Here is a 27,533-nt window from a genome sequence, read left to right on the forward strand (position 1 = left end):
ATGGCATCTCTCAGTAACTTTTTATGGTGCTCTCAGACCAAAAGAATAAATAACAGCCCTGTTTATTAAGTTAGGTTCAGGCTGGATGTGATGGCTAACACCTGTAATCCTAGCACTTTGGGAGTCTGAGGCTGGCAGATCACTTGAGGTCAGGAGTTTGAGACCAGCCTGGCCAATATGGTGAAACCCTGTCTCTACTAAAAATACCAAAATTAGCCAGGCATGGTGGCAGGCACCTGTTGTCCCAGCTACTTGGGAGGCTGAGGCAGAAGAATCACTTGAATCTGGGAGGTGGAGGTTGCAGTGAGCAGAGATCGTGATACTGCACTCTATACTCTAGCCTAGGCAACAAAGGGAGACTTCATCTCAAAAAAAAAAAAAAGTTAGGTTCAGACAACTTAAGTATTTATGCTCTTACAACTTGATAGCCATTTGAAGAAAATATATATATAAATTGAAAGAAAAATAATACCTTTTTTTCTTTTCTTTTTTGAGACGGAGTTTTTGCTGTGTTGCCCAGGCTAGAGTGCAATGGCACGATTTTGGCTCATTGCAACCTCCACGTCCTGGGTTCAAGTGATTCTCTTGCCTCAGCCTCCCGAGTAGCTGTAATTACAGGTGCCTGCCACTATGCCTGGCTAATTTTTTGTATTTTTTAGTAGAGATGAGATTTCACCATCTTGGCCAGGCTGGTCTTGAACTCCTGACCTAAGGTGATCCACCTGCTTCGGCGTCCCAAAGTCCTAGGGTTAGGACATGAACCACCAAGCCTGGCCTATTTTTTTCTTAGCCGTAATTAGTAATGATGGGTTTGTACTTATGAGGCGTATCACAGCTTCATAAAATTTGGAATTAGATTGGTGATGCTATTCTTATTTCTTGTTTTACATTCACTTTTTTTACATTTATTTTTGCATAGCAATTAAACTTGCTTTTGATCACAGTAGCCACAAAAAACAAGTTTTACGAATATGTGATGTGGCTATAAGGGATATAAAGCAATCCATCATCAAATCAGCCTTGCACCAGTGCTTTGCAAAGTGGCAACAAACAAATATTGCTGTGTTACCCTAAAAAACTGTGACACCCCTGTGAATTTACTGCCTTTGCTGCAGCACCCCAGGGTGCCATGGTGCACAGTTTGGGAACCGCAGGTCCACACTTTTTATATCTGTGGAAGGGTTCCCTAAAGCTCTTTCATTATTTCATGTCTATTCAAGGAGAATAACTTTCATATGTATTTATTTGCTGGTTAGCAAGTTATTTAGCACAACTAAACTTAAGACCTAAATCTAGAAACTTTATCTGGAAAACAGGGGAGGTAATAGTATCCACCCTGGGATTATGAAGCTTAAGTGAACCAATGAATGTATAGCTCTTAAATAGTGCTTGGAACTCTATTAGTGATGATGTGGCTACTATCATTATTGTTCTTATTGTCGGTATTGTATAGCTGAATGGTGTGGTCTGATTGTCTAAATGGTATGCTTTGGAGGTGTCTCTTAAGATCTCTACATTCTTAAACTTTGGTGTGGTAGGATTTCTGGAAATGGAGCAAGTGAGTCATAGCTATTCATCAAGCCAGAAAATGGTCACTTCTAATGCTGATCAAAAGGCATGACTAACCTAGCAAACACTGCCTTTTGTTCTACCCTCTTGGAGATGTTTGCTCAAGCCATGATTGGATCAGGCCTGATGACCCCTTTGGCATTTCAGGGTTTGGTGCTAACCAGTCTTTGTCCTAGAAAGCTTGTTCTCGTTGACCTGTATGTAGTTAATGTTCAAATTTCTATGGAAAACATTCATCCGAATCAGCCATCACTTCATTACCATTTCTGTTTTATTAACACATTCAGAGTGTGAACCGGTTGGCAATGGAGACAAGAAAACTAATGAAAGGAAATCATTCCAGAAAGACGGCTGCATTTGTCCGGGTACGTTCTCAAGATAAGGACTGTCGGACTTCGAACTCCAGTGCGCTGTTTAGCTTGCAGGTTACTAAATTACTCTTCCCAGAGAAAGATGAATGTGTCATGATACGAATGGTTTAGTATTGATTTTTCAGATTAATTTTTCCCTGTATCTATGGGATGATCTATTTTCTTTTTTTTTTTTTTTTTTTTTTTGAGACGGAGTCTGGCTCAGTCGCCCAGGCTGGAGTGCAGTGGCGCGATCTCGGCTCACTGCAAGCTCCGCCTCCTGGGTTCACGCCATTCTCCTGCCTCAGCCTCCCGGGTAGCCGGGACTACAGGCACCCGCCACCTCGCCCGGCTAATTTTTTTGCATTTTTAGTAGAGACGGGGTTTCACCGTGTTAGCCAGGATGGTCTCGATCTCCTGATCTCGTGATCCGCCCGCCTCGGCCTCCCAAAGTGCTGGGATTACAGGCGTGAGCCACCGCGCCCGGCCGGGATGATCTATTTTCTAATGTTTTCAAGAGAAATGGTTAAATGAGTCTGAATTTTAATATGTGTTGTAGGGAAGGTGAATGAGCAATGGATCTGCATTTTTATGTGCCAGCTGAATTAGCTTTCATTTTTTCATATACTAATATAACACATATTTTACAACATTATAAAATATAAAAGTTTCTAATATAAAAATATGTATAATAATATTGTTCTCATAACTGAAAGACCTTTTTTCCTCTAGATAAAAATGATGCTCAACTTTGTTTTAGTTTTTTTTTTGAGACGTAATCTTGCTCTGTCGCCCAGGATGGAGTGCAGTGATGCGATCTCAGCTCACTGCAACCTCCGCCTCCCAAGTTCAAGCGATTCTCCTACCTCAGCCTCCCGAGTAGCTGGGATTACAGGCGCATGCCACCATCCCCGGCTAATATTTTTGTATTTTTAGTAGAGATGGGGGTTTCACCATGTTGGCCAGGCTGGTTTCAAACTCCTGTCCTCAAGTTATCTGCCCGCCTCAGCCTCTCAAAGTGCTGGGATTACAGGCGTGAGCCACCACACCCGGCCTGATGTTAAACTTTGAAAAATCATTTTCAGCTTCTTGAAGCTGAAAATTTTATCAGATGTGATGCTTCTCAAAATTTATTTATCTATTCATTCATGTATTTATTTTTGGAGACAGGGTCTTGCTCTGTCACCCAGGCAGGAGTGCAGTGGTACCATCATAGCTCACTGTAACCACCATGCCTGGATAATTTTTTTGTTTTTTGTAGAGATGGGGAGTCTCACTGGGTTGCCCAGGCTGGTCTTAAACTCCTGGCCTCAAGTGATCCTCCTGCCTCAGCCTCCCAAAGTGTTGGAATGACAGGTATGAGCCACTGCACCCAGCCCTGTTCAAAATTTTAAGAAAGAAATATGTGTCTGTGTTTTTTCATGAAAAAATGATCATCATCACTTGTCATAAGAGAAATGCAAATCAAAACCACAATGAGATACCATCTCACACCAGTTAGAATGGCAATCATTTAAAAGGAAACAACAGGTGCTGGAGAGGATGTGGAGAAATAGGAACACTTTTACACTGTTGGTGGGACTTTAGTTCAACCACTGTGGAAAACAATGTGGCGATTCCTCAAGGATCTAGAACTAGAAATACCATTTGACCCAGCCATCCCATTACTGGGTATATACCCAAAGGATTATAAATCATGCTGCTATAAAGACACATGCACACGTATGTTTATTGTGACACTATTCACAATAGCAAAGACATAGAATCAACCCAAATATCCATCAGTGACAGACTGGATTAAGAAAATGTGGCACATATATACCATGGAATACTATGCAGCCATAAAAAAGGATGAGTTCATGTCCTTTGTAGGGACATGGATGCAGCTGGAAACCATCATTCTCAGCAAACTATCGCAAGAACAGAAAACCAAACACCGCATGTTCTCACTCATAGGTGGGAATTGAACAATGAGATCACTTGGACACAGGAAGGGGAACATCACACACTGGGACCTATTGTGGGGAGGGGGGAGGGGAAAGGGATAGCATTATGAGATATACCTAATGTAAATGATGAGTTAATGGGTGCAGCACACCAACATGGCACATGTATACATATGTAACAAACCTGCATGTTGTGCACATGTACCCTAGAACTTAAAGTATAATAAAAAATAAATAAATAAAAAGTATCAGTAAAAAATAAATAAATAAATAAATATGTGTCTGTGTTTTTAAACATGAAATTATATTGAAAAGATTACGGTAAAAAATAAGTATCCTGGCTCTGCCCTTTGTCACCTTGCTTGTCTTTCTCAATCAGCCACCTCAAACTTTAGCAACTCCTAATTACCACCATATTTTAAAGTAATTGGTTTAAACAGCTATTTCTCAGTTTATCAATGTTAGGTGCTACGTATTTACTTCCCCTGATGATGGGTGAGGTTTGTTTTTCCTGCATTATCACTCACTCCCCTCACACCCCCGTCCTCCTCGAGGGTCATCAGACAGAGCAGAGTTGTACAAGAGGGGAACACTGGGGCTCAGAATGGGGAGATTCACTGTTGTAAGTTTCTTTACTTGGAAATACATGAGGGATGAAAACGGGAGTATGATTCTGCCACCGTGGCATTGCCAGCGTTAATGTTTCTTCCCTTCTCCTAGGCCTGTGTTGCCTACTGCTTCATCACCATCCCCTCCCTGGCGGGCATCTTCACACGTCTCAATCTCTACCTGCATTCTGGTCAGGTGGCCTTGGCCAACCAGTGCCTCTCCCAAGGTAAGTCCATCGTTCTCTCATCTCGGGCAGTCCCTTGCTGCTTAGGAAAACTGACGGAGGTGTGTGCATATGTGTGTAGAGAGAGACAAAGATTTCTTTTTTTAGAGACAGAGTCTCGCTCTGTCACCCAGGCTGGAGTGTAGTAGTGCAATCATAGTTCCCTGTAACCTCGAACTCCTGGGCTCAAGCAGTCCTCCCAAGTAGCTAGGACTGCAGGCGCACACCACCACACACAGCTAATGTTTTTATTTTTATTTTTTATAGAGATGGAATTTCGCTTTGTTGCCCGGGCTTGTCTTGAACTCCTGGGCTCAAGTGTTCCTCCCGCCTCCCACCTGGGCTCAAGGGAGCCTCCCAAAGTGCTGGGGTTACAGGCGTGAACCACTGCGCTCGACCAAAAGAGATTCCTTTAAGGGGGAAAGAAAAAAAAAAGAATAATAAGTGATGAGTTTTAAATTTGTTTCTCTGCTAGGAAGCACGTTGGACACATGCATTTATAGAGTCAGATCATAAAGCACAGTTGTCTTCCTGTAAGAACCTTCTTAAATCTGCCTAGGACAGATGAGGTCGTGCGGCTCAGACGTCCTGAGCTCGGCACACCTGGGGAATGTGACATGAGGACTGCTTCACAGTGGCAGATTCATGTTTGTTTGTTGGTGTTGATGTTTGTGTGTTTGAAACCCCAGAAACACACAGGTACCATCTAATCTGTGGTAGAACAAATACCCTACAGTTTGCTGTTACAGATAAAATTTCTGCCCAAGACTGATCTTTCCATACTAGGCACCAAAGCCATCCATTAGGCAAGGATGCTCAGGATCGTTTATTTGGGAGAAGGTGATCTCAGTGCTATCAGAAGGGTGATGTGAGATGAGACAGGGAAGGAAAGGCAGCCAGAAAAACAGGCACCATCGAACAGGTCGTTCCTGTGGGCAGCTGAAGCTCATTCCCATCTGGGCGGTGTTGTCAGACACAGCCAGTGTTTCTCCACCTGCAGGACAAGAAAGACAGGTGATTTTCCCTTTATTCTCATCTGTCATTGACAGAGCGCTGCTTCTGAGATATTAACCCCCTGGCATTCTGGCCTGCTCCATACTTGAGCCAAGAGAAGGCACTCAGGTGGAAAGCCCCAGTGTTTGCTGCGGGACACCCTGGTTACCTACTGCAACGGTGTACACCAAGGGCATGCAGGCAGGTCAGCAGCACGGTACCCACCCTGCAGGCCATAACACAGAGGGTAAAAGAAATCTTTACATGACATTTATGAAGCATTTGTGATGTGGCAAGCCCTTTGCACATGTTATCTCATTTCATCCTCCCAGCAGCCACATGGGGCCGGTGCTGTGGTTGGTGCCTCATTACCCAGGTGAGTAAACTGAGGCAGAGAGTGGCCAGCTCACTTGCTTGAGGTCGGTCCACCCCTGAGTCACTGAGCTACCTCTCAGCCCCTGATCTGTCTGGCTAAAGGCCATGCCTCTTCACCATTGCATTGATTGGGAAGCCTAAAGGAACGCTGGGGCACTTCCATAGTGCCATAGGAGGTGGACTGAGGTGTTCAGTGGTGGTTCTTTTCCTGACACAACTGCACAGATTATGCCAAGGCTGGCGCCTCACCACTTGTTGCCATTGTCTTGGTAGGGCATTCTGGGCCAGTTGGAGAGTGGTCACTCCTCCATTCTTTGAATCACTGCCATGGAAGTTCTGGGGATCATCTGTGTCTTGATTCAACTGGAGCAACTCTGGGCAGTGAAGTCTTCATACATGGTTGCTGCCCAGGAACCTTTAAAACTCTGCTTGGTTTTGCTTTTAACTCATGGGGGACTTCAGTAGCTTCTGAGTGCAGCTGAACACTTGCCTCTTGAGTTCCCCTGTGAGCTGGTGCCTGCCCACCTCCATCCTCAACCACCTGCATCCTCATCTCCCATTTGCTGTAGCCACACAGGCCTGCTTTTGTTCTTTGAACATACTCAGTGGTCTCCCAGTGCAGAGCCTGTGGCTTTGTTCCCTCTTTCTACAATGATGTTTCCCGAGATGTATTTTTTTAATGACAAGGCAGATGATGAGAACAAGCCACAGCTCCTTACGGAGGCCTCTGCTGGCCACTCTAGCTAGAGTAGCCGCCCCGCCCCACTCTGTCACCTCTGCAGCATCATCCTCATTATCATCGTTGCACATTCCACAATCCGATGCTTGCTTACTCTGTTTGTTTACTTGCTTATTGTCTGTGATACCCCCTCTCCCCACTAGGACAGGCACGTGTCTTCATTGTGTGTAGGTCAACATGGAACTTACTCCTACTGCTTGCTTTGGTAAGAATTATGGGTTATTGGGAGGCTGAGGCACAATAGTCGCTTGAACCTGGGAGGTGGAGATTGTAGTGAGCAGAGATCGCACCACCTAAGCAACAGAGTAAGACTGTCTCGGGGAAAAAAATAAAGAACAATGGGTTAGTGAGAAACAAAACAAAAATTAACAGTCACCACCAAAAACCTAGTGATGCACAGGATGAAAATTAGAAGACGCTTTCTTGGATATTAGAAATTTTAAATCTGCTTCTAAATGGGTTCCTTCTTTAAAAGCTCAGGAATGGTGGACCTAGGTAGGCATACTTGAGTTGGTTTTACCTGCAATAATAGGAACAAATTGTGAGCTGCAGATACCAAAGCTCTGACACACTTACCAGAACTGCAGGTGGAGGCTTTGGAGGCCTAGATCTTTCTTCTTCCACTGTTATAAAATCAGGACCATGGATTTGAATGTTGTGGATCTCGGGAAATTTATGGTTAGATCCCATATAGGGCTTCATGGTAATTTTTTTTGAGAAAGCAAAACAAAAATTCTCTACCTGGATAAAGGTATCCCCCTTATCAAAGATTTGGTGCTCCCAAGAAGTGTTGAAGGAGAGCTGTGAGTAATTTCTCCCTGTTGTACTTCCTGTAACATCCTCCGTCCCCACCGAGGGACAGTTGGTGTAAGAACAGCCCCATACACTGTGCATGGATAAAGACAGCACCCTCTGTGTCAGGACTCTGGGCTCCTCGTCTGCTTCCTCTGTCACTTTCAGCTATTGCAGGAGAGCGGGAATGTGGAGTCCGCTTCATGTTTAATAATTTATCGATGATTTTTACTTAAGTCTCTAAATGCTGTGGCGCTAAACCTTAAAAGCCTATTATTTTTCTCCTGAAAGCCACAGGCAGCAATTGCTGGCCAAAATAAATAATGCATTCAATTACTGAGAATGAGAAGGCTAAATATAAATTAAATGAAGCTCATGGAAATGCGCTGCTTTTGTTTGCCTCCCTAAACATCCTCCCCTTGCAGCTGGTTATAAAGTGTCCCCGTCCCTCCAGTTCTTTTTCTTGCCTCCCTTAATCTGGCCTTGGTTGTATCTTCTTTAGCAGGCTGTGGCTTTCCCAAGGCTGGGTCCATCCCCACAAGTAAACTCCTATTGAACTCTCAAGCAGGCTGGTGCAGGAAGCTGATGAAGGCTTGTTGCAGGGGAGGCCTGGTTCTGTTTCTTTATACACACTAGTGCTGCACATAGACTGGACTGTGCAGGGATTTGGTGCACATGCTCGTGCCCACCACCCCAGAGTATGTAGGAGAAATGAAGGACTTGCAAGCCAGAGATTTGGTCGATCAGGTGCTTCGCAACTGGAGATGGCCTAGCAATGCCTGTTTCTCTTTTCTTTCAGTCCCTTCTCTAGGTAACTTCTTGCCCTTGTTTGTCAATGGCTCTTTCTAGAAAATTATTACCAGGCCACAGCAAGAGCAGGCTCTTTTTTCCTTTATTTTTACCTTTGTTTCTTTATCTTTACAGTTTATAATCTAGAAAAGGTGGGTGTTTCACAGGCCAGGCGTGGTGGCTCATGCCCGTAATCCCAGCACTTTGGGAGGCTGAGGTGGGTGGCTCACCTGAGGTCAGGAGTTCGAGACCAGCCTGGCCAACATGGTGAAACCCCGTCTCTACTAAAAATTTTAAAAGCTAGGCAGTTGTGGTGGCGCGTTCCTGTAATTCCAGCTATTCAGGAGGCTGAGGCATGAGAATCACTTGAACCTGGGAGGCAGAGGTTGCAGTGAGCCAGGATCTCACCACTGCACTCCAGCCTGGGCGACAAAGTGAGACTCTGTCTCAAAAAAAAAAAAAAGAGAAAAGAAAAGGGGGGCATTTCACAATGGAAGTATGTTTAAGGTGGGTCTTAGAAGAAGAACATGTGTTTATGAGGATGTGGGAAGGGAAGAAGGAAGGATTAGCATTCCTGGTAGAGTAAATGGCCTGAGCAAAGGCATGGAGATGTGGAATTACATGATGTATTTGGCCAGCAGCAGAATGTTGGGATGAGGCCCTAATTAGTATGGACTTTCAAGTCTTCTGCTTGCATTGGTCCCAGTCCTGACTCTGCCACCTACAAGCCAGGTGCTGTTGGACGACCCAGCCTTTCTGTCCTGTTTCCCCATCTGTAAAGTGGAGATGATGACAGTGGTACCTATCTGTTGAGTGTTAAATGAGAAAATGGCCTTAGAGCATTTGGCCCACTGGCACATAGTAGCTGCTCAGGAAATATTATCTTAGTTTATGAATGTCTCTCAAATGATGAAAGTATGCCATGGGTTTTAGGAGCTAACTGTATACAGTACATTGATAGCTGTTTGGTTTTATAGTTTGAAAGCCAGATTATTTTTCACATGCAAAGCATTGGGGAATCTGTAGGAAACCAGATCTTTGTTTTGAGACAAACTGATGAATTACACTAAAAAGAATTATGGTTCCTCCAAAGCTGAAACAAGATAGAAAGAACAATTAAAGAGAAATAGTGGTCAAAAGAATTTTTTTTTTTGAGACAGAGTCTTGCTCCCTGGACTGCAGTGGCGTGATCTCTGCTCACCGCAACCTCTGTTTCCCGAGTTCAAGTGATTCTCCTGCCTCAACCTCCCAAATAGCTGAGACTACAGGCGTGCACCACCACACCCGGCTAATTTTTGTATTTTTAGTAGAGATGGGATTTTACCATGTTGGCCAGGCTGGTCTCAAACTCCTGACCTCTGGTGATCCACCTGCCTCAGCCTCCCAAAGTGCTGGAATTACAGGCATGAGCCACCGTGCCCAGCCAAGAATGATTTTTTATTATTATTAATAATAATGCTTTTCCCACCTTCTGTAGGGATCTCCCCTCTTCTTTCAAAGCTTACTTTCTTTTATTTTTTGCATCGTCATCCTTCAGAGCTGGGTTCATATGTCAGGTCTTTAGGAAAACCATCCTCGGCCTTCCCATTTTTGCAGATAAACAAAAAGTTAGGTCAGGTCATCCTGTACAATATATTATCCGCTCACCTGTGCTTTTCCTCCATTATACTTATCACTGTTATTTAACAAGTAAATATGTAAGTAGCTGTCTGCTTTTCCCCCTGTAAGCGCATCAGCTCCATGAGGTCCTCTCTGTCTGGTTTACTCAGAAAGTTTGAGATTTTGGAGCATTTTGGATTTCAGATTGGGGACGTTCAACCTGTATGTGGAGCCCCTGGCTACCACAAACTGTAATGGCTAATGGAAATAGCCAGGGTCATGGTATGGGAGAGAAAAGTTATTTTGCATTTCCTCTTCTCGGAGAGTCAAGAATGGCTTGTGAAGGAGAAAAATGGTTTTCACTCACCAGGTCTTGGTGATTTACGTTTAAGTTCATATTTACTAGTTTAGTTAACAGAACATCCTCTGAAGAATGTCTGATTTGATTATTTTCTCCAACCCTGAGGCCTCTTTGGTGAATGCAGACAAAGTAGGTTATTTTAGTTGGAGCAGTTCACAGCAGGGCAGATGACATCAAGCTTGTCGCCCACGTTCACATCTGTCCACACATGATCCATCCACCTTAGGGAGTGTCAGGGCCTGAGTTGGATGGCAGCTGCTCATGGAACCCACAGAAAAAGGGCACGGGCAAGTCTCCTCCTGACGATCTCTCGAACCCTTATAATAGTTAAATTATAACCTGCAGTTTGTTTCCTCATGTCAGTGTTTTTTGGTCATCTTTTACATGCGGCCCACTGTGCCAAGCGTTGTATGGGCAACAGGAATACACTTAAACAGACTACAGGCTGGGCTGGGTTTGGTGGCTCACACCTGTAATCCCAGCACTTTGGGAGGCCGAGGTGGGTGGATCATTTGAGGTCAGGAGTTCAAGACCAGCCTGGCCAACATGATGAAACCTTGTCTCTAACTAAAACTACAAAAATTAGCCAGTGGTAGTGGCACGCACCTGTAATCCCAGCTACTTGGGAGGCTGAGGCAGGAGAATCGCTTGAGCCTGGGAGGCAGAGGTTGCAGTGAGCCAAGATCGCACCACTGCACTCCAGCCTGGGCAACAGAGTGAGACCGTGTCTCAAAACAAAACAAGAAAAAGAGACTACGGGCCATTCAGGGAGAGCAAATCTGTTTACAGTTATTACACTAGGTGGCACAGGATAAAGGTCATGCAGTATGGACATAAAATATGCTTGGGAATTTTAGAGCAGAGAGAATTAACCCTTGACTCGAAAGAAGAAGAAGAAAAAAAAGGGTGGCATTGAAGAGCCTGGAAGGTCAGGGAGTATCTTGTTATACTGAATTAAGGTGTATGGCATTCTAGGTTGAGGCCTGGAGGCTAAGAAAACAGTACATCTGGAAGGAATGAGGAAGAGATCAAGTTAAGGTGATAATTGGGGGCCTAATTGTTGAGAGATCTGAATTCCTGGCAAAATAGTTTTATTCAGTACGTATTATTAGGTAGGTGGTTTCTCTTTATTTTGCAGATGGGGAGACTGAGGCTCAGGCCGTGCCCAGGAGCATCCAGCTAATAAGTGACCTTATCTCTACTTAACCACTGTGCCTCTCTGTATTAGGTTAGTTCTTCTATATCGTAACACAGGGCTGCATTTCTAATCCCAAGTGCATGTGGTTGCTAGAGTTCAATTATTACGGATGAGCATTAGATAAACTAATTTAGGAAACAAAGAGCCAAAATTAAGATAAGGAATACTAATCCTTTCTGCTCAGGGAAATCTAAGCCTAATATTCACAGAGACAATACGCAGCCTCACATGAGCTACTGCAGGGATGAGAGAAAGGTATGTCATCCTGTAGTATCTCAGAGGTAGGAGTTAGGTAACACATGGGCTGAGCGATGTCTCAACACGGTGAGAGAGCCCGTGACAGTTCAGAGATAAAAGAGGGAGGGAGAGAGTACAGGAGCCTTCTGATGGTACTACCGAAGCTAAGAAGTAATTTATATGTCCCGAGTGGATTTTTCACATTAAGTGTTGATATTCAGAATGAACTTAAAAGGCATAAACCAGGTGGCAAAATTCTGCATAAACCAGGTGGCAAAATCAAAGTTAGATGAGGCCGTCATTGGTAGCAATTAAGCATTAACATATAAGGTATTTAATTGTTCCTGGAGATTCATGTTTCTTTACATCTTGCTCTGTGTACATATCAAAATAGTGGCCCATAAGTCCTCAAACTTAACTGTTGGAATAACAAGCTCTATTACAAAAACACAGGCTAGTAATAGATAGTGGTAAATCTCTATCAGTGACTTGCCTATGGATAACCTGGCCATTGAGACCAAAGGCATCCCATCACTTGGTGACAGCACATCTTCATTGCAGCAGACAAAGTTTTCAGCAAGAAGATATGTCTGGATGTTGCATTTTCTGTGGTAGTTTCCATGATATTGATACTGTCAATCAAAACCTAAACTCATACAGAGATAGAAAATGTTGAAGATGAGTAAAGATGTTTGGCAGTGGGGTTTGTATACCTTGAGAGAGAGTGATGATTTTTATAGCCAGAACCCTACTTTACTAATACATATTCAAGAGGTGGGAGTCTTCAACCCCCTGGAACATCTTGTCTTAAGAACTTATGATTTTTGACTGGGCGCAGTGGTTCACGCCTATAATCTCAGCACTTTGGGAGGCCCAGACGGCAGATCACTAGAGACCAGCCCGGCCAACATGACAAAACCCTGTCTCTACTAAAAATACAAAAATTAGCAAGGTGTGGTGGTGTGCACCTGTAGTCCCAGCTACCCGGGAGGCTAACAAGGCATGACAGTTGTTTGAACCTGGGAGGCGGAGGTTGCAGTGAGCCGTGATCGCACCACCGCACTCCAGCCTGGGCAACACAGCGTGACCCTGTCTCAAAAAAAAAAGAAAGAAGAAATTATGGTTTTTCTGTTCTTCAATTTTCCTGGACTAGGACAGCCATCAGTCTGAGTTACCTAGGAGGGCATGTGATGGATTGAAGATCTAGGAGTGAATTGAGTTACCTTTGAGGTCTTGTTTAGCCTCAGGAGTTTATGACTGACGAGTGGTAAAGATTTCCATTAGCACTGACCTAATGCATTATTGAAAAAAAAGCAAAACGCCGACTTTGAAGGTGGGTTGGGTTATCACTTCTCGACTGTCGCTTACGATTCATGTATTGACTCATTTTCCATATCACCAATGCCAAGGATACAAAAGGTTGCATTTGCTCCTGTAGGTCCTAGTTAAGTCTGAATTCCTTTTATCATGTATTGAGGGTGTTTGGTGAGATTGTCCTGTATCCAGTTGAAAATCTAGGCAATCTGTATTTTAAATCTTAATGACTTTTGCTATAAAAATTCAGACTGCTCATCTGAAAAACTTCCAACAATACAGAAATGTAGGACTCTTAAAAAGTAAAAAGCCCCGAGATAAAAGTCTCCAATAATATGCTGTATCTTCCCACCCTACCCCCAAATCTGCTGTTGTTAACAGTATGGACATCTTGATTTTTTTTTTTTATATATCCATTTTAAAATATTCATTATTCTTATATGCTCTCGGCCTCTCTATTCTACTTGCCTTTCTCCTTCCCTCTCCATTTATCTATATTCTCCTATATATATGTAGTTCCCTTTCCCCCTTAGAAATAAATGGAATTATGTCTTCTACAGTGTTTTTCATAAGCCTTTTTTGGCTTCTCGGTAAATATTGGCATCAGTCAATACCCTCCTTGTAATGGCTGTTTGCTATTCTGTTTCTTCTTTTTTTTTATTTTTTGGAAGTGCTGCAAATTATTTCTTCAAATGGCCTCCCTCTGTTTTTTTCCTCCTCCAAACTCCTGTTGAAAAATATATGAACTCTTTGCAAGTTTTTGCTCTGGCAGACAATAAATAATCTGCATCTTAATTCTGAGCATTTTGAAGCTCTCTTGACAGTTGTCCAATTGGTATTTTAGCCTCTTGGAATGTGGAACTCCATTGTTCAGACAGAGGTGTATTCAGAACCTCGGTGCACACAACAGATGCCAGTGGGGCTCCTCAGGTGGACGTGCCTGTGGGAGGTTACTGCTCCTGAATTATCTACGGGAGCTCAAAGAGGCCCCAGAGCACAGTATGGAGCTTTTTAAAGCCTTGAGAAGAAGAACCCTTGCAAGTGGACTGACTGGGGAACTTCAAGCCTGAAGTCTGACTCATTTCATGGAGAAGCTAATCAGAGAGGACCCTTCCAGCCATCCTCACGGTGCAGTGCAGAACAGCATCCCTGGTTGGTCCCCACAGAGTGTGTGTCACCCCTCAGCTTGGTGCTGTGCCTTACACATACAGGGAACTGGGGGGGCTGCCCCTTAAACAGCAGGAGCATTAGAGTCTATGCAGTGTGTGGCCCTGTCCCCACTTCCATCTCCACCTTGTCCTACTCTGGTTAAATAGGAAGGGAGTACATTGTTTTGCCATCTTTCTGTTTTATACATTTCTAGGACTGAACATTTTACAGCAAACTTGTATTGCCTTTATAAATATTTTTAGAAATTTGAGCCTGGGCAACATAGTGAGACCCCCGTCTGTACAAAATATGAATAAACAAAAAACCTGAAAATAAAAAATTCGCCAGGCATGATGGTGCATGCGTGTAGTCCCAGCCACTTGGGAGGCTGGAGTGGGAGGGTTGCTCGAGCCCAGGAGGTTGAGGCAGGAGTGAGCTATGACGGTACCACTGCAATGCAGCCTGGGCAGCAGAGCAAGACCCTGTCTCAAAAAATAGTAATAAAAATAGGCCAGGCATGGTGGCTCATGCATGTAATCCTCGCACTTTGGGAGGCAGAGGCAGGCAGATCACCTGAGGTCAGGAGTTCCAGACCTGCCTGGCCAACATGGTGAAACCCCATCTCTACTGAAAAAAATACAAAATTTAGCCAGGCATGCCGGGTCTGACCTGCAGACCCTGACCCAGCGACGGATGAAAGAATGACACAGATATTTTGCCTGTCAGCACAGCTAAGGGGCTCTGCTGCCTGAGTCCACAGCATTGGCCTCAATAAGCGGGCTAAGTTCGCCGGCAAAGTTTGCATTTATTTAGTACAGATTAAATGACAAAAGTCTCAAGTAAACACCACTAGAGGGTAATTAACATTGCCGACCTCCTGAGTAGAGAGCACTCACACACCCACAGATGGTCTTAGGACCCCATGAGTAAACAAGCTATTTAGATAAACTCCCCCACATTCACTTATTATTTGCTCTTTTGCTATCAACTCAAGGTAAAGAGGATTAGGCTGCCTTCAGCCATAGCCCTTTCCTAAAGCTTTTGTAAAACCTTCCTGCCTTCCAAGAAGGCTTGCGTTTTTTCTGTAATTTTCTCTTACAATTTCTCCCACCACACTAACCGAGCTCCTACAAGGCCATGGCAGCAGACGCCTGTAATCCCAGTTACTCGAGAGGGTGAGGCAGGAGAATTGCTTGAACCCAGGAGGCAGAGGTTGCAGTGAGCCGAAATTGCATCACTGCACTTTAACCTGGGTGACACAGCAAGACTCTGCCTCAAAATAATAATAATAATAATAATAATAATAATAATAGGCCAGGCACGGTGGCTCACGGATGTAATCCCAGCACTTTGGGAGGCCGAGGTGGGCGGGTCACCTGAGGTCAGGAGTTCGAGATCAGCCTGACCAACATGGAGAAACCCCGTCTCTACTAAAAATACAAAATATTAGCCAGGCATGGTGCCTCATGCCTATAATCCCAGCTATTCGGGAGGCTGAGGCAGGAGAATCGTTTGAACCCAGGAGGTGGAGGTTGTGGTGATCCGAGATCGCGCCATCGCACTCCAGCCTGGCCAACAAGAGCAAAGTCTCAATAATAATAATATAATAATAATAATAAAAAATTTCAATTAAAATTCCAAGACAGAAACCTATTGTAAGTGAAAGATTTGGTGTCCATCCTCATCCACCACTCCAATATTACACCTAATAGTTTGGCATTTATCTTGTCTGACCTTTCTGTGCATCTACATAAGTTTGTATACTTTTTTTCCTTTGCAAAGATAGGCTGACACGTATACAGCTGTATGATTTTTTGTCCTTTTTTTTCCTTTTTTCCCCCGCCACTCCCCCGATTTTTTGTATTTAATATGTCATAGATATCTTTATACCTCAAATATACCTCAAAACATATAGATCTGCCTTATTCTCTTTATTAACTATATTACTTGCTTGGTGCAACAGTGAAATAATTTCTTTTCTTTTTTTTTTTTTTTTTACATTTTGGAACTTTAGGCTGTTTTCACTTTTTCTTCAAATGATCTTAGAGTTGATATAAAGATATCTTCATCCAAAGGGAACAGTTGAGCCAATCCTTGATAGTAGCCAGGCAGCGTGAATAATCAAAACATACAGTTTACCTCGCATCTTCAACTAAGCCCTTATTTGCAGCTTCTGTCTGCATCTCACCCTTTCCCACAGCTATTTGCTTGGACATATATTTTGGAGTCCATCTGTGGGGTTTCAGTGGCTTCGTGTTCTGAGTGTTTGATTTTTTTCCTGTCCTTGCAGAAGTTTCCCGAATATCATGTTCTTTCAGTGGTCCACAGACCATTTGAAACCACTCAGGTTGAGAACAGGAGAGCCTGAAACTTCAGATGGAAAATGTCAAATGTGATATTTGCCAATGAGCATCCTTGGCTTTTACTCATCATATATACAAAATGATGAGGTAGCCTGTCCCCATATTTTTAGCAAGGACCCCAACAATTCTTACAACAGAGCACTCCAGGAGTACCACAGTGCTCTTACAAATATGGGGACGGTGGCTGTGTTTATGCAGTTTCTCTTACATGAATATGGGGACGGTGGCTGTGTTTGCTCTCTGGCCAGCAGAGAGCAGTGCTGTGAGACGCATCAGTTGCTGTGTGGAAAGAATGATAGAATGCTGCTGGAAAAAGTGAAGTGCCTACCCCAAGAAAAAGGGGTCTCAAATACAGTGAACTGTGGTGTTGGGGTCAGCAAGGCCTGAGTGGGGTTTTTCTGGTTTGAAGATGGGATAGGCAATGATCGTTCTGAGATATTGGAAATATAAGCAAAAAAAAAAAAAAAAAACGGAGGGGATATGGAAAAGAAACATGGATATCCCAGCTGGGCATGGTGGCTCACGCCTGTAATCTCAGCACTTTGGGAGGCCAAGGCAGCCGGATCCCCTGAGGCCCGGAGTTCAAGACCAGCCTGCCCAACATGGTGAAACCCCGTCTCTACTAAAAATACAAAAATTAGCCTGGCATGGTGGCACGTGCCTGTAGTCTCAGCTACTCGGTAGGCTGAGGCAGGAGAATCTCTTGAACCTGGGAGGCAGAGGCTGCAGTGAGCTGAGATCATACCACTGCATTCCAGCCTGGGCGACAGAGCAAGAATTCATCTCAAAAAAAAAAAAAAAAAGAACCCCAGAGGACTTGGATGGAGGAAACCTAGTCCATGTACTTGGTGCTTTTCCCTTCCTCTAGTGGAACCAGGACAATATATATTTTTTCCTTTTCTAAAAAAATGTGTGTGGGTACATAGTAAGTATATAGCTTTACAAGGTACATGAGATGTTTTGATTCAGGCAGGCAGTGTATAATAATTTCATCCTAGAGAATGGGGTATCCATCCCCTCAAGCATTTATCCTTTGTGCTATAAACAATTCAGTTACATTCTTTCAGTTATTTTTAAATGTACAATTAAATTACTGACTAGAGTCACCGTGTTGTGCTATCAAATACTAGGTCTTATTCATTCATTCTAACTATTTTTATTTTGTACGCAGTAACCATTCCCACTTCCCACCATGCACCACCACTACCCTTCCCAGCCTCTGGTAACCATCCTTCTACTCTCTGTCTCTATGGGCTCAACTGTTTTTATTTTTAGCTCCCACAAGTAAGTGAGAACATGCAAAATTTGCCTTCCTGTGCCTGGCTTAATTCACTTAACATAATGCCCTCCAGTTTCACCCATGTTGTTGCAAATGACAGAATTTCCTTTTTTATGGCTGCATAGTACTCCATTATGTATATGTACCACATTTTCTTTATCCATTTGTTTGTTGATGGACATTAGATTGCCTCCAAATCTTGGCTGTTGTGAACAGTGCTGCAACAAACAGGAGTGCAGATATCTCTTCGATATACTGATTTCCTTTCCTTTGGGTATATATCCAGCAGTGGGATTGCTGGATTATATGATAGCTCTATTTTTAGTTTTTTCAGGAACCTCCAAATTGTTCTCCATAGTAGTTGTACTAACTTAACATTTGCACCAGCAGTGTGTGAGGGGTCCCCTTTTCTCCACATTCTCACCAGCATTTGTCATTGCCTGTCTTTTGGATAAAAGCCATTTTAACTGGGGTATGATGATATATCATTACAGTTTTCATTTGCGTTTCTCTGATCAATGATGTTGAGCACCTTTTCATATGCTTGTTTGCCATTTGTATTTTTTTTTTTTTTAAGAAACATCTATTCAAATCTTTTGCCCATTTCTAAAATCGGATTATTAGAGTTTTTTCCTGTAGAGTTGTTTGAGCTCCTTATGTTCTGGTTATTAATCCTTTATCAGATGGGTAGTTTGTAGATATTTTCTCCCATTCTGTGGGTTCTCTTTTCACTTTGTTGATTGTTTCCTTTGCTGTGCAGAAGCTTTTTAACTTGATGTGATCCCATGTGTCCATTTTTGCTTTGGTCATCTGTGCTTGTGGGGTATTACTCAAAAAGGGGACAATATTCTTTACTACTGGGAATCTGAGTTCTCCTTTTTCTGTAGGTCTTTAAAAAAATCCACTATATCTTAAATTATCTTCCATGGCTCTTAATAGCTACAAAACAAAGTGTTACATGCAGTTGACATGATTATTCTGAACTTTAAACTATGAGGATAAACTGCTCTCAAATGCGGTAGGATTTGATTTCTAATTACTAAGATAAGATTGAGAAGTCTCCAGGCAATATTTTCTATATGGGGCAAGTCTTCTGAGGATAGAACTAAAAATCTGCTTTGGAACCCCGCATGCCCCAACCTTTAAATAACTATTTATTTTAGCTCCCTCCTTTAGAGTGGAAACTGGGCGGGGTGGGTGAGAGGAGCCAAGTTCTGGGGACAAAGCTGCTCTCTTTTTCATGAGGCATAATAATAGGCACATTCTCTGGGCCAGTCAGTAACAAACACATAAATAGAAAAAAAAAATGGTCTTTCAAGTTGCTCTGAGAAGAATTTGCATTCCCACTGAGAACCTTGTTTCATGATATACTTCCTTCACTGTGGGACTGCCAGAGGACTAAGGAAATGAACTGCTTAAAGAGAGGCCCTGGGAGCCCCTGTCGGTTCCATAAGTAGGGCCATGTCTTTTTTTTTTTTTTTTTTTTTTTTTTTGAGACAGAGTCTTGCTCTGTTGCCCAGGCTGGAGTGTGGTGGCATGATCTCAGCTCACTGCAACCTCTGACTTCCAGGTTCAAGTGATCCTTCTGCCTCAGCCTCCCGAGTAGCTGGGATTACAGGCATGTGCCAATGCGCCAAGCTAATTTTTGTGTTTTTAGTAGAGATGGGGTTTTGCCATGTTGGCTAGGCTGGTCTTAAACTCTTGACCTCAAGTGATCCACCCACCTCAGCCTCCCAAAGTGCTGAGATTACAGGCGTGAGCCCCTGCGCCCAGTTGGGCCATGTCTTACTAGTGGTCACAAGATAGAAGACCCTACAGGCTCTGACCCTTTCTGGAAGGTTTCTCTATCAGAACTGACATCAGGTGGCTTTTCCTCAAACCCCATATTTAATGTCGCTCCCCAAAACAATTGAGATAAGTGGATGCATAGACCAAAATACGTAACAGGTTTAGAAAATAAGTGTTGGCCCAATGCGGTGACTCACGCCTGTAATCCCAGCACTTTAGGAGGCCGAGCCAGGCAGATCGCTTGAGCTCAGGAGTTTGAGACCAGCCTGGGCAACATGGTGAAACCCCATTTCTACAAAAAATACAAAAATTAGCCAGGGATGGTGGGCACACTCCTGTAGTCCCAGCTACTGGGGAGACTGAGGTAGGAGGATGGCTGGAGCCCAGGAGGCAGAGGCTGCAGTGAGTCAAGATCATGCCATTGCACTTCAGCCTGGGCAACAGAGCAAGACCCTGTCTGGAAAACAAAAAACAAAAAAGGCACACACACACAGAAGAGAAAAAAAACTAGTTGTTAATTAGTATGATTATGTTGGTCTCATTGCCACAGTTTATGTTGTCAACACTTTCTTTCACTTTTTTTCACCTGTTTGTGCACCTGCCCATGACAGTACCCTGTTCACAGTTGGTGCTTAATAAATATGGAAGGGATTTGAGTTTGGGGTTTGGGAGACAGCCAGGCGAGGAAGCTTCCAGAGCAGAGCAACTTGACTCAGAAAGCTTTACAAGGAGTGTCTTTCTGTGACATGTTTCTTTTCTTTTTTTTCCCCCTCTCCTTTGAAGAAGGAAGAGATGGCAAAACTCCACTATCCATCTTCAGACACATACTCTTCTCATTAAACGTAGGCCTTTCTTCCCAGGAAAGTGAGCATTTGCTGTTGCATTTGCCCCTCTGATGTGCTGGCCGGTGTTCCTGTTTTAATTCAGGATGCTGTTCACCCCTACAGTGTTCTCTTTGCATCACTGGAAGTCGTTTTGGAGTGGAAGTCCATTTGGACCATGAAAACATTTGATCTTGTCGGATAGTTTAAAATTTCATTTGTCAGATCAATGTTTTGATTGTTTTGACCTTGAGGCTTTTTCTCACAGTCAATACCTTGGCAGTTTTAGAAGGAACTTTCTCTCCCTCTCCGTCTTCCCCACCACCTCCCATCCCTCCTGCTCTCCTTCATCCCTTCCACCCCATCTCTATCCTGTTGCACACACACATTCTCTCTCCACTCCTTTTCTTCCTCACTTGCTCCCTTTGAAGTCTCCTTGTTTTACAGATTTTTTTCATAGCTCTTTAAATATCTTAATTTCCCAAACGATTCTATGGAGTTGATGTTACTCAATCAGAAGTCTTTAAGCTGTGTGTGTGTGTGTGTGCTGTGTTCCTTCAGACATTTTGATGGCTATTTAACAAAAATGGTGTGCACTAGAATAGATTCAAACAGACCTGAGTTTGAGCTGCAGCTCCACCACCAACACTGGAACTTCCTACGTACACAGGACACTGTTGCGGGATGAATTGTTTCTCTTTCCTTCCCTTATTTCTCGTCTGTGAAGTACACCTGTCGACAGCACCCTCCTCGCATGGTAGACATGAGAATTCAATGAACCAATCCAAGTTGAGCCTTTAGCCCAGGCAACTGTCATTTCTAGACTTTTTACAAAAATTTGCGACCTGCTTTTTTCACTTAATAACCTAAAGGCAATTTAACAGAGGTTCTCTGAGCTGAAGCAGTGCCCTGTCAAGCAGATATTCCTCCAGCTTCATCATGGTTTGCAGAAACCCTCTGCCAGTACCTGCCCTTGGCACCGCCTGACTTCCACCTCTCAGGACTGGCCTTCAGGCCATGTGAAGAAGAAAGCCAACTAAATTTCCCAGAGTTCTAATACACTGACTTTTATCTTCTGTCTTGCAGCTGATGCTTTTTTCAAAGCCGCTATAAGCCTCATTCCAGAAGTTCCAAAGATGATTAATATCGACGGGAAGATGCGGCCGTCGGAATCGTTCCTTCTGGAATTCCTCTGCAATTTCTTTTCTACCTTATTAATAGTTCCGGTACGTTTCCTCAGCGGAACCATAGGACATGTCTTCCTTTGACCTGCCTTATAATATTATATGTGTTCTTGGACCTAAAACTGCAGGAACATTCTATCTAATATCTTTGTGTTGGTTTTCCAGTTAGGTATTTGAATTGCTTCATGAATTTTCTATTCTTGCTGGGTGGGGATCATACTATAATAGTAGAGGTACTATGTTAGCTCAGGCTGCTATTACAAAGTGCCGTAGACTGGGGGCTTAAACAACATTTATTTCTCAGAATTCTAAAAGCTGGAAGTCTGAGATCAGGGTGCCAGCCTGGTTAGGTTCTAGTGAGGACCCACTTCCAGGTTGCAGACAACCATCTTCTCTCTCTCTCTCTCTCTGTCCCTTTTTTTTGAGATGGAGTTTCACTACTGTTGCCCAGGCTGGAATGCAATGGCATGATCTTGGCTCACTTCAACCTCCGCCTCCTGGGTTTGATGCTCCTGCCTCAGCCTCCTGAGTAGCTGGGATTACAGGCACCTGCCACCACACCTGGCTAAGTTTTGTATTTTTAGTAGAGACAGGATTTCACCATGTTGTCCAGGCTGGTCTTGAACTCCTGACCTCAGGTCATCCGCCTGCCTTGGCCTCCCAGAGTGCTGGGATTACAGGTGTGAGCCACCGTGCCTGGCCTTTTTGTGTGTTCGTTTAGGAGTCTTGCTCTGTCACCCAGGCTGGAATGCAGTGGTGCAGTTATAACTCACTGCAGCCTTGAACTCCTAGGCTCAAGCGATTCTCCCGCCTTAGCCTCCTGAGCAGCTGGGACTACCAGCTCATCTTCCCATTATGTCCTCATGTGACAGAAAGAAAAAGCAAGGACAAGCTCTCCGGCCTTTTGAGGAATTGGTCCTCTGGGACCTAATTACCTCCCAAGGGCCGCACTTCCAAATACCATCACATTGGGATTAGGGTCTCGGTGTATGAATTTGCAGGGGGATACAAACATTTAGTCCACTGCGCTCTCTATACTGCAAAGGCAGAGCTGTCGCTCAGTGGGGAGGGGCACAGGCCTTGGAACCAAGATGCCCGGCATGGAATCCCGGCCCGTCCTTCTTCCAGCTCTACGTTCTTGGGCAATAATATAACATCCCTGTGCTGCAGTTTCCTTGTCTATAAAATGAGGATACGAACTGTCACTTCTCTGGGTTGCCATGAATATTAAGTTAGTGAGTACTCACAGGGTCAGAACAGTGCCTCTGCGCATAGTAAACTTTCTAGAAAGCACTGAGAGAGTGGCGACAAAGTTAATTTTGATGGCAAATAACAGAAGCTAAAGATAGCAGAAATTAAGAGGGGCACTGTTGGAAGGATGCTGGGTTTTTCGTGGATTGGAAGAGATGTTCAGCCAGGCTTGAGTTGGAAAGAATGAGGCCACTCTCGGGACCCAGCAGGAGGAATTCCTGGACCCTCCCTAGCAAGGGTCCTTGTAACTTGCAGTCCACCTACTCCCTGAGGGTCTGGCAGATTGACATGAATTTGGATGAGGAAAATGACAGCTTTATTTTAACAAACGTCTGAGTGAAATTTACCTTTCACTCGATGAATTACAGGCAAAAAGCCACGGTAGTAGTAGCAGTAGCTGAGACTTTGTCACCAAAAGAAATCAACAAATGTGTTCACATCACATTTCAGATGTGAAAGATATTTCAGAAGATTGTTTGTGTTCTTCTTCCTTTAAAAGCACAGCAGTTATTAAGCCGCTTGCTAGAGCTGTTAATGCATTCACAAAGAAGCAATAGATTACAGTATCACAAATGCATGGAAAAAATATTTTGCCAGCTGTATTTTAGTGTAATTGGTTTTCTTTGTAGTCTTACGTGTTTTATTTGCTGCGTTAAAAATAATATTCCAAGGGCTGGGCACTGTGGCTCATGCCTATATCCCAGCACTTTGGGAGGCGGAGGCAGGCAGATCACCTGAGGTCAGGAGTTTGAGACCAGCCTGGCCAACATGGCAAAACCCCGTATCTACTAAAAGTACAAAAATTAGCCGGGCGTGGTGGTGGGAACCTGCAGTCCCAGCTACTTGGGAGGCTGAGGCAGGAGAATCGCTTGAACCCAGGAGGTGGAGGTTGCAGTGAGCTGAGATTACACAGTAGGTTGAAATAGGATCACAAATCAGCATTTTTAAAATAATCTATTTGTTTTATTTTGAGACAGGGTCTTGCTGTATGCCTAGGCTGAGCTCCTGGGCTAAAGTGATCCTCCTGCCTCAGCCTCCCATGTAGCTGGGCCAACAGGCATGCGCCACCACGCCTGGCTAATTATTTAAAATGTTTTATAGAGGTACATTCTCACTACATTTCCCAGGCTCGTCTTGAACTCCTGACCTCAAGCAATCTTCCTCCCTCAGCCTCCCCAGTACCTGGGATTACAGGTAGGATCAACCATGTTTGGCAAATAGACATTTTTAAAAGCCCCCTCAGTGATTCAGGGGTAAGTGGTCCTAGGACCATACTTTGAGAAACATCACCCTGAACTTGAGCCATAAAAGTGCCTGAGCTTCAGTGGATCCAGGTTCCTTTTTGGGATGGTGATATGTTCTAAAATTGACTGTATTGATGATCGCACAACTCTGTGAATATCCTAACAATCACTGAATTGTACATTTCAGCAGGTGTACTGTTTGGTATGTGAATTATATCAGTGAAGCTGAGAAAGCAGAAAGTGACTCAGCTCCTGACTCTCCCTGTTAAGATTCCAAGTTCTCAGAGAGAGGGGAGCAAGCTCAGGAGGCCAGGCTCAAGGACTGCGGACACGGCTTCAGGATAGGGGCCTCTTATTGTCCTGCAGGGAGGATAGGCGGCACCCCAAGACGGGGCAGTGTGCGGTGGCATCTTCTAGAGCTCCTTCACTTGACACTTGATGTCACTCTTTTCAGATCTCCATATTAGTACTTCGTAAGTTTCTCTCTTTGGGTAAACTAGTCATTTATCAAGTGAGAAGGCAAAAGAATAAAATCAGGGTTTTGAATTCAGCAGTTGGTAAAAGTCATTGTTCATTGATTAATCGGGACGCACTCAGCATCTGCAGGTTAAGAATCGCTCAAGCCTGTAATCCCAGCACTTTGGGAGGCGGAGACGGGTGGATCACGAGGTCAGGAGATCGAGACCATCCTGGCTAACACGCTGAAACCCCGTCTCTACTAAATATTACAAAAAACTAGCCGGGCGAGGTGGCGGGTGCCTGTAGTCCCAGCTACTCGGGAGGCTGAGGCAGGAGAATGGCGTGAACCCGGGAGGCGGAGCTTGCAGTGAGCCGAGATCTGGCCACTGCACTCCAGCCTGGGCCACAGAGCAAGACTCCGTCTCAAAAAAAAAAAAAAAAGAATCACTAGAGGCTTTTTGAAACGCCTTCTCAGATTCAGAAGCTTCTGTTCAGTCCGACCCGAAGACTGCATAGCGCCGAGACCTTGGGAAAGTTTTGTAACTCCTCAGAGCTTCAGTTGTTACCTTTCTAAGGTGTCATCGCAGTGCCCACCTCAAGTGACTCCTGTGAGGGTTAAATGAAATGATAGCTGGGAAAGTGCTTCGTAAACCTGGAACTCTGTCCCTGAATTACAGGTTGGTGTCTGGAGGGCAGATCCAGCCGGTAGACGTGTATACACTTGCTGGCCGTGTCCTGATGGAGAACATTTGGAATGAGTTTCCTACATTTAAAAATGGGTAGATCACAGAAAATCCCAGATTTGCATCTCCCCTTGAAAAATCAGGTCTATCACGTGGGGCCCGCATCCTGCCGCCTGGCCAGTTGGCCACAGCTGGGTACCAGCTGCCCTATGCAGGTGGCGTATGCCTTTCTCTCCAGTTTTCCTGGGCACCTCTGGACCCCTTAACCCCATTTCTGTTGTCCACTTGGCCCCTTAGGCATTTGTGGAAAACGCTCCTGTTCTCAGCAGATTTGAGTTATTATTCCTTGTAGCATTACATGTGGTTTTGCTGGGGTTCAGTAATGATATGAGACAAAGAATAGCTGCAGTTCACGACACCTCACTAGGTGCCCCATGCCTTGCTAACGCCACTCATTGATACTCACTCCTGGGAGTCCTCCCGGCAAGCTCCCCAAGGTAGGAGTCATTGCACCTTCTTCACTAAGGAAACCTGAGCCGGAGGACACTTGCAATGTGCCTGAGGTCACAAAGCTTATAAGTAGCAGAGCTGGGATTTAAACCCAGGGCTGCGCTACTCCAGAGCCTGTCCTGCATGACCTAAGCCGGAAACGTTTGCAGTGTGCCTTATTTGCTCAAGTTCATTGAGCACTAGCAACCCTATATCCCTCCTTGTGGGACGCAGCATTAGTAACTACTCCCAGATGCTATAGGATGCTTAGCCTGAATAGCCAGGGCTGAGAGCCGAATAAACTCCCAGGTGATGGGATGTGCCACACCTGAGCCATACCATGAACAAGACTCCCACATCTCACTTCTACCTGCTTCATTTTTTTTCTTTTTCCTTTTTTTTTTTTTTTTTTGGAGAATCTTACTCTGTCACCCAGGCTGGAATGCAGTGCGCGATCTCCACTCACTGCGACCTCTGCCTCCTGGGTTAAAGCAATTCTCCTGCCTCAGCCTCCCAAGTAGCTGGGACTACAGGTGCCCGCCACCACACCTGGCTAATTTTTTTGTCTTTTAGTAGAGACAGGGTTTCATCATGTTGGCCAGGCTGGTCTCAAACTCTTGAGCTCAAGTGATCTGCCTGCCTTGGCCTCCCAAAGTGCTGGGATTTGTGCTGGGATTACAGACGTGAGCCTCTGCATGCAGCCTACTTAGTTGAAATTATTTGTTACCTTTCAGGTCACAGCTTTTATTTTAGTTTTATTGTATTGGGGTGAGAACACTTAAAGTGAGATATACCCGCTTAACCAGTTTTTACATGTACAATACATTACTGTTGACTTAGGAACTGTGCTGTATAGCAGATCTCTAGAGCTTATTCATAATTGAAACTGTCCATTGGTTAGTAATTCTTCATTTCCCTACCCTTACCCCCTGCAACCACCACTCCACTCTCTGATTCTATGACTCTGACTATTTTAAAAACTTTCTTTATATGTGGACTCATGCAGTATTTGTCTTCCTGCAACTGGCTTACTTCACATAGCTTAATGCTTTCGAGGGTCATCCATGTTGTTGCACATGGCAGAATTTCCTTCTTTTTAAAGGCTAAATAATATTCCATTTGCATATGTATCACGTTTTCTTTTCTTTCTTTTTTTTTTTTTTTGAGACAGGATCTCACTCTGTTATCCAGGCTGGAGTGCAGTGGCATGATCATACTCGCGGCATCAACCTTGACCTCCTGGGCTCAAATATTGTCCCAGCTCAGCCTCTTTGAATAGTTGGGACCACATAAGCGAGCCACCGTGCCCATCTAATTTTTGATTTTTTTTGTGGCGACAAGATCTCACTGTTTTTCCCAGGCTGGTCTTGAATTCCAAGGCTCAGGTGATCCTCCAGCCTTGACTTCCCAAAGTGCTGGTGTTACAGGTGTGAGTCACTGCACCCAGTCTTTTTTTTTTAAGAGTCTTGCTCTGTTTCCCAGTCTGGAGCACAGTGGTGCAATCATAGCTCACTGCAGCATGAGCCACCGCACCCAGCTACCTCATTTTTCGTTGGCAGTTTTTCTGTCAATGGACATATAGATTGTTTCCACATCTGAGCTCTTGTGAATAATGCTGCAGTGAGCATGGGAGTGTAGCTACCTCCTCCAGCTCCTGATTTCAATTTGTTTGGATATGTACCCAGAAGTAGCATTGCTGGGTCAGGTGGTAGCTCTATTTTTTATTTTT

At 44.1% G+C, this 27,533-nt stretch overlaps 1 protein-coding gene across 2 annotated transcripts in view; it reads left to right on the forward strand.

Annotated features, from left to right (window-relative positions):
• VPS35L (VPS35 endosomal protein sorting factor like) overlaps positions 1 to 27,533 on the forward strand; it is a 147,229-nt gene that overhangs the window by 93,392 nt on the left and 26,304 nt on the right. Inside the window, exons 25-27 of one of the 2 annotated variants that reach the window (XM_007986967.3) lie at positions 1,857 to 1,994; positions 4,586 to 4,700; positions 21,581 to 21,720. In XM_007986967.3, coding sequence (XP_007985158.2) covers positions 1,857 to 1,994; positions 4,586 to 4,700; positions 21,581 to 21,720 — 393 coding nt within the window. The remainder of the gene's footprint in view (positions 1 to 1,856; positions 1,995 to 4,585; positions 4,701 to 21,580; positions 21,721 to 27,533) is intronic. The other variant, XM_007986973.3, reaches the window with a different exon arrangement.

The sequence above is a fragment of the Chlorocebus sabaeus genome, chromosome 5 (assembly GCF_047675955.1).
Source record: "Chlorocebus sabaeus isolate Y175 chromosome 5, mChlSab1.0.hap1, whole genome shotgun sequence".
Taxonomy (NCBI): Eukaryota; Metazoa; Chordata; class Mammalia; order Primates; family Cercopithecidae; genus Chlorocebus; species Chlorocebus sabaeus.